This window comes from Anolis sagrei, chromosome 12 (assembly GCF_037176765.1).
Source record: "Anolis sagrei isolate rAnoSag1 chromosome 12, rAnoSag1.mat, whole genome shotgun sequence".
NCBI lineage: Eukaryota > Metazoa > Chordata > Lepidosauria > Squamata > Dactyloidae > Anolis > Anolis sagrei.
This window is the reverse complement of record NC_090032.1, coordinates 6,133,590-6,141,623: the sequence shown is the minus strand read 5'-3', so window position 1 is coordinate 6,141,623 and position 8,034 is coordinate 6,133,590. Positions and strand designations below refer to the sequence as shown.

The 8,034-nt window shown below is 45.0% G+C and overlaps 1 protein-coding gene across 1 annotated transcript; it reads left to right on the top strand.

Annotated features, from left to right (window-relative positions):
- The first annotated feature begins 1,806 nt into the window (after positions 1–1,806).
- LOC137097749 (tumor necrosis factor alpha-induced protein 8-like protein 2) lies at positions 1,807–2,148 on the top strand. The gene has a single exon (XM_067472666.1). It carries the CDS (start codon positions 1,825–1,827, stop codon positions 2,146–2,148), a length of 324 nt encoding a protein of 107 aa, XP_067328767.1. The 5' UTR covers positions 1,807–1,824.
- The last annotated feature ends 5,886 nt before the right edge of the window (positions 2,149–8,034 follow it).

Here is an 8,034-nt window from a genome sequence, read left to right as displayed (position 1 = left end):
ATGCTGACGATCATGCCATCACCGCTCAAGCAGGGAGCTTTGAAAAGGCTGAACAGAAGCTATCTGAAGCTTTAGGTGCTCTTACTGGCTATTACAAGGAGAACCAGCCGATTCCTAATGTTTAACATTGACACAAATGACCAGCCATTGCCAGAAGGGACAGAGAGTGTCATCTATGCTGACGATCATGCCATCACCGCTCAAGCAGGGAGCTTTGAAATGGCTGAACAGAAGCTATCTGAAGCTTTAGGTACTCTTACTGGCTATTACAAGGAGAACCAGCCGATTCCTAATGTTTAACATTGACACAAATGACCAGCCACTGCCAGAAGGGACAGAGAGTGTCATCTATGCTGACGATCATGCCATCACCGCTCAAGCAGGGAGCTTTGAAATGGCTGAACAGAAGCTATCTGAAGCTTTAGGTGCTCTTACTGGCTATTACAAGGAGAACCAGCCGATTCCTAATGTTTAACATTGACACAAATGACCAGCCATTGCCAGAAGGGACAGAGGGTGTCATCTATGCTGACGATCATGCCATCACCGCTCAAGCAGGGAGCTTTGAAAAGGCTGAACAGAAGCTATCTGAAGCTTTAGGTGCTCTTACTGGCTATTACAAGGAGAACCAGCCGATTCCTAATGTTTAACATTGACACAAATGACCAGCCATTGCCAGAAGGGACAGAGAGTGTCATCTATGCTGACGATCATGCCATCACCGCTCAAGCAGGGAGCTTTGAAATGGCTGAACAGAAGCTATCTGAAGCTTTAGGTGCTCTTACTGGCTATTACAAGGAGAACCAGCCGATTCCTAATGTTTAACATTGACACAAATGACCAGCCATTGCCAGAAGGGACAGAGAGTGTCATCTATGCTGACGATCATGCGATCACCACTCAAGCAGAGAGCTTTGAAATGGCTGAACAGAAGCTATCTGAAGCTTTAGGTGCTCTTACTGGCTATTACAAGGAGAACCAGCCGATTCCTAATGTTTAACATTGACACAAATGACCAGCCATTGCCAGAAGGGACAGAGAGTGTCATCTATGCTGACGATCATGCCATCACCGCTCAAGCAGGGAGCTTTGAAATGGCTGAACAGAAGCTATCTGAAGCTTTAGGTGCTCTTACTGGCTATTACAAGGAGAACCAGCCGATTCCTAATGTTTAACGTTGACACAAATGACCAGCCATTGCCAGAAGGGACAGAGGGTGTCATCTATGCTGACGATCATGCCATCACCGCTCAAGCAGGGAGCTTTGAAATGGCTGAACAGAAGCTATCTGAAGCTTTAGGTGCTCTTACTGGCTATTACAAGGAGAACCAGCCAATTCCTAATGTTTAACATTGACACAAATGACCAGCCATTGCCAAAAGGGACAGAGAGTGTCATCTATGCTGACGATCATGCCATCACCGCTCAAGCAGGGAGTTTTGAAATGGCTGAACAGAAGCTATCTGAAGCTTTAGGTGCTCTTACTGGCTATTACAAGGAGAACCAGCCGATTCCTAATGTTTAACATTGACACAAATGACCAGCCATTGCCAGAAGGGACAGAGAGTGTCATCTATGCTGACGATCATGCCATCACCGCTCAATCAGGGAGCTTTGAAATGGCTGAACAGAAGCTATCTGAAGCTTTAGGTGCTCTTACTGGCTATTACAAGGAGAACCAGCCGATTTCTAATGTTTTACATTGACACAAATGACCAGCCATTGCCAGAAGGGACAGAGAGTGTCATCTATGCTGACGATCATGCCATCACCGCTCAAGCAGGGAGCTGTGAAATGGTTGAACAGAAGCTCCACCAAGGCGCCATGACCGCCATCAGCTTCCACGAGGTGGACCTCACCTTCGAGAAGGCCGTCCTGGCCAAGATCCTCCACGAGTGCTGGGATTTGCTGCTCAAGCTGGTGGAGAAGCACCTGACGCCCAAGTCCCACGGGAGGATCCACCACGTCTTTGACCATTTCGCCGACCCAGAGCTCCTCGTTCGAGCCTACAGTCCCGGAGAGCCTTACCAACCACGTTTGAAGAAGATCTGTGAGGGGTTGAACCGGTTGATCGACGATCCCTTATTGTGCATGAATTCCAAGAACAAGAAGCAGAGGCTGGACGGCCATCTGTCAGGAGGGCTTTGATAGTGTTGAACGCGACGGCACTTGGAGGCCACTTCCAACTGTAGGACCCTATAAGAACGACTCTACAATTCCCATTCATTCGCTCCTGATTTTTCAGTTCTTAAGTTGGAGTCTCTTCCAACTTTGTAGTTCTCAGATCGAAACAATTACACTATGGAGCAAATTTTTTGAAATTCTGTTCCTGGTGTGAAAATGTTATTTCCTGTTAAATTGTGGGGTGCAACCTATATATTCCCAGGATTGGGTCTTGATGGGGAAAACTGTATCACATAGGGTTATGGGAACTGTTGCAGTAGGCAATATTTGGGGAGGAAGGGATCAGCAAGACGCTCTCTTGCTCAAGAACGCCCCATGAAATCACCCATTGTGCTCGGGACGATGGGAATTGCAACTCCTTAAGGTCTGTGATTCATGTCATAAGGAAGAGGCAGCAGGCTTATTTTCTACCCCTTTGGCCAATGAGGATTCAGAGCAACGGGTTCAGGAGATTTCACCTGAACATTAGGATTTATTATTTCCCATACTTGCACTCCGCCCTTCTCACTCCAGAGTGTTTTCAAATCCTGGTTGTCTGACCGTAAGATCTGTTCAACAGTGGAACTCACTGCCTTGGGAGTCCTTTAAATGGAAGGCGGATGGTCATCTGTCAGGAGGTCTTTGATTATCAGAATGGGGTTGGACTGAATGGCCCTTGGGGTCTCTTACCACTCTAGATTCTGTGAATCAGAGACTGGATGGCTATCTGTTGGGAGGGCTCTGATTGTGTCTTCTGACTTAGCAGAAGGGGGTTAGACTGAATGGCCCTTGGGGTCCCTTACAACTCTAGATTCTGTGAATCAGAGGCTGGATGGCCATCTGTTGGGAGGGCTCTGTGTGTCTTCTGACTTAGCAGAAGGGGGTTAGACTGAATGGCCCTTGGGGTCTCATACAACTCTAGATTCTGTGAATCAGAGGCTGGATGGCCATCTGTTGGGAGGGCTCTGATTGTGTCTTCTGACTTAGCAGAAGGGGATTGGACTGAATGGCCCTTGGGGTCTCATACAACTCTAGATTCTGTGAATCAGAGGCTGGATGGCCATCTGTTGGGAGGGCTCCGATTGTGTCTTCTGACTTAGCAGAAGGGGGTTAGACTGAATGGCCCTTGGGGTCCCTTACAACTCTAGATTCTGTGTGTCAGAGACTGGATGGCTATCTGTTGGGAGAGCTCTGATTGTGTCTTCTGACTTAGGAAAAGGGGATTGGACTGAATGGCCCTTCGGGTCTCTTACAACTCTAGATTCTGGGATTCAGAGATCGGATGGCCATCTGTTGGGAGGGCTTTGATTGTGTCTTCTGACTTAGCAGAAAGGGGTTAGACTGAATGGCCCTTGGGGTCTCATACAATTCAGAGGCCCAATGGCCATCTGTTGGGAGGGCTCTGATTGTGTCTTCTGACTTAAGCAGAAGGAGATAGGACTGAATGGCCATTGGGGTCTCATACAACTCTAGATTCTGTGATTCAGAGACTGGATCGCCATCTGTTGGGAGGGCTTTGATTGTGTCTTCGAACTTAGCAGAAGAGGGTTAGACTGAATGGCCCTTGGGGTCCCTTCCAACTCTAGATTCTGTGTGTCAGAGTGGATGGCCATCTGTTGGGAGGGCTTTGATTGTGTCTTCCGACTTAGCAGAAGAGGGTTGGACTGGATGGCCTTTGGGGGTCCCTTCCAACTCTAGGACTCTGTGATTCAGCTCTTGATGGGAGTGGAAACTCCACATATCTTACTGTTCAGCTTATCTTCCCTGTGATCGCTGGGGATGAGGGGAGCTGCAACTCCCACTTGTTGGTATTATTTAGACTGCATCTATTTTCGACCTGGGGAGGGGGAAGTAGGCGAAGGCGGCCTCCTTGCCAGAGAGTGTGCATTGCACAAGGGGAACAAAGCCATGCATTGAGTGAAAAGGTTCCTCTGAAACGTTTGCACAAGGCCCTCCAAAAGTCATCCTTTACTCACATGGAGGATCCCAGCCACTCCTTCCTTGTGCAAGAAAAAGGCATCGGTTGCACGTGGTGAATGAAAGACAACAGGGATCGCAAAGCCCCAAAGTGTTTGGAGCATATCCCACTGGATGAATTGACACCAAATTTGGACACAAGACACCTAACAACCCAATGTATGTCCTTCACTAAAAAAAATGATTTTGTCATTTGGGAGTTGTAGTTGCTGGGATTTATAGTTCACCTACAACCAAAGAGCATTCTGAACCCCACCAACGATGGAATTTAACCGAACGTGGCACACAGGACTCCCCTGACCAACAGAAAACACTAGAAGGGTTTGGTGGGCACTGACCTTGAGTTTGGGAGTTGTAGTTCACCTACATCCAGAGATCACAGTGGACTCAAACAAGGATAGATCTGGACCAGACTCTACACGAATACTCAATATGCCCAAATGTGAACACTGGTGGAGTTTGGGGGAAATAGAATCTTGACATTTGGGAGTTGTAGTTGCCGGGATTTATAGTTCACTTATAATCAAAGAGCATTGTGGACTCCACCAATGATGGAATTGAACCGAACTTGGCACACAGGACTCCCCTGACCAACAGAAAACACTACAAGGGTTTGGTGGGCATTGACCTTGAGTTTGGGAGTTGTAGTTCACCTACATCCAGAGATCACTGTGGACTCAAACAATGATGGACTTGGACCAAACTCGGCGTGAATACTCAATATGCCCAAATGTGAACACTGGTGGAGTTTGGGGAAAATACAATCTTGACATTTGGGAGTTGTAGTTGCTGGGATTTATAGTTCACTTATAGTCAAAGAGCATTCTGGACTCCACCAATGATAGAATTGGGCCAAACCTCCCACACAGAACCCCCATGACCACCAGAGTGGGCCACAGCAATGCGTGGCAGGGGACGGCTTATATATATATAATAGGTGGTACTGCTCCAGCGGGAACGGCGCTCCATGTGGTCATGCTGGCCACATGACCTTGGAGGTGTCTATGGACAACGCTGGCTCTTCGGCTTAGAAATGGAGATGAGCACCACACCCCAGAGTCAGACATGACTGGACTTAATGTCAGGGGACAACCTTTACCTACATGTATGTATGTATGTATGTATGTGTGTGTGTGTGTATATATATATATATATATATACATACATACATACACATGAGGATTAGCACTCCCCAATTAATATTATGAAGTGAGCAGACTGAGATTGGTTATAGAAGGAATGATAAAATATGAGGGAATAGATTGGCTAAGAAAGGATTTGGAAAAAGTGATTAAAAGTATGATTCAGAGGCTGGATGGCCATCTGTTGGGAGGGATTTGACTGTGTCTTTTTACCGGGTTGGACTGGATGATCTTTGGGATCATTTCCAACTCTTAATGGAATGTAGATTGCCTGGAGTCTCCTTCTCGATACATTCTGAAACACAGACGGGGATGGCCGTCTGTCGGGAAGGCTTTGATTGTGTCTTCATGCATCTTCGCTACTTTGACCCCGTTCCGATGTTATTTGGTGACATATCTTTCCATCTGTGGAATGCGTGGTGCCGTCTTTCGGGGATTTCTCCACCTCCGTTGGATGTACACTCATGAGCGAACGCTGCGTTTGCGCCAATCTTGGGCGCCGCGTCAGGCTCCCCATACGACGTGAGCACACCATTTCACTATCTCATGGCACTGACTCACCAAAGGCTGAAGCCCTCGCCGACTGGTCTGTCCCAATTCACCTTTCCTTGCAACGTTCGTTCGGGACCTTTGAGCCCCTTCTCCATTTTTAACAAGTCTCCGCAACCCGTAAAAATGATGACTCCGCTTCCGTTTGCGATCGCGAAAGGCAGCGTTTCCCGTAAGATGACAAGAAAGAGGAGGAAAATCCTCTGTTTACTTGAGAGGGTTGCACTCTGCCCATGCACAGAGGCCCTTTTCGGGACAAACAGTTGGCATTCTGAATGAACGAGAAATTCACTGGCTGGATGTTTCATCAAAGTTATTATGTGTATAGAAGATTATTGTTGCAAAGGCTGGATGCCCATCTGTTGGGGATGCTTTGATTGTGCTTCCTTTGCATGGCAGAAGAGAGTTGAGCTGGATGGCCCCTGGGGTTTCTGCTATAACTATTATTATTATTATTATTATTATTATTATTATGACTGGATGGCCCCTGTGGTTTCTGCTATAACTATTATTATTATTATTATTATTGTTAAAACTGGATGGCCATCTGTTGGATGTGCTTTGATTGTGCTTCCTTTGCATGGCAGAAGGGAGTTGAACTGGATGGCCCCTGGGGTTTCTACTATAATAAAAGTTGTTGTTGCTATTATTATTATTATTATTATTATTATTAAAACTGGATGACCATCTGCTGTGGGTGCTTTGATTGTGCTTGCATGGCAGAAGGAAGTTGAACTAGATGCCCCCTGGGGTTTTTCTATTATTATTATTATTATTATTAATAATATTTATTATTATTATTATTATTAAGACTGGATGGCCATCTGTTGGAGGTGCTTTGATTGTGCTTCCTGTTATTATATTATTATTATTTATTATTATTAAGACTGGATGGCCATCTGTTGGAGGTGCTTTGAACTGGGTGGCCCCTGGGGTTTCTACTATAATAAAAGTTGTTGTTGTTGTTGTTATTATATTATTATTATTATTATTATTATTATTAAGACTGGATTATTATTATTATTATTATTATTATTATTATTATTATTATTAAGACTGGATGACCATCTGTTGTGGGTGCTTTGATTGTGCTTCCTTTGCATGGCAGAAGGAAGTTGAACTAGATGCCCCCTGGGGTTTTTCTATTATTATTATTATTATTATTATTATTTATTAAGATTGGATGGCCATCTGTTGTGGGTGCTTTGATTGTGCTTCCTGTTATTATATTATTATTATTATTGTTATTATTATTATTTATTAAGACTGGATGGCCATCTGTTGGGGGTGCTTTGATTGTGCTTCCTGTTATTATATTATTATTATTATTGTTATTATTATTATTTATTAAGACTGGATGGCCATCTGTTGGGGGTGCTTTGATTGTGTTTTTCCTGCATGGCAGAAGGGAGTTGAACTGGATGGCCCCTCGGGTTTCTACTATAATGAATATTATTATTATTATTATTATTATTATTAAAAAACTGGATGGCCATCTGTTGGGTGTGCTTTGATTGTGCTTCCTTTGCATGGCAGAAGGAAGTTGAACTGGATGGCCCCTGGGGTTTCTGCAATAATAATAATAATAATTATAATAATAATAATAATCTGATCTACACTGCAGAATTAATGCAGCTTTGACACCACTTTAACCACCATGGCTCAATATTATGAAATCATGACATGCACCCTGCGTCTCCCAAACGGGTGTAAACAACAGGCCAAAAACCCAAGGGAAGTCTGACGGAAAGCATCGAATCAGGCTCACATTCCCACGCAGAAACTTGCCGCTCCCACGCATTTTCTGCAACTTGATAAAGGGACAGTGAGTAATTTTTGACTCACAGGGAAGAAGAACGCAATTCCACTTTGCAACTTTGCAACGGCGCGTGGGCGTCTGCATGCAAATCTGGCTCGCTGGGTGCCAACATAGAGCCTAATGATAATGTGATTTTAGCTTTGTTGTAACCTGCCTCGAGCCACAAGGAGACAAGGGTTAAAACATTTTAAAAAAACTGGCTCCGAAAGTGCAGGGCCTCAAGGCCAGGCAGAGGAGCCAGAAGTAGCAACAGCAGATAAGGAATCGAGCGAAGAGCTGATTGAAAGTGCCAACATGGAGCACTAATAATTCTGCGATTTTAGCTTTGTTGAAACCTGCCTCCAGCCACGAGGAGACCAGGGTTAAGACATTTTAAAAAACTGT

What these genes read in the sequence shown, in the direction of transcription:
- LOC137097749 (XM_067472666.1), top strand. Translation starts at nt 1,825, where the DNA reads ATGACCGCCATCAGCTTCCACGAGGTGGACCTCACCTTCGAGAAGGCC.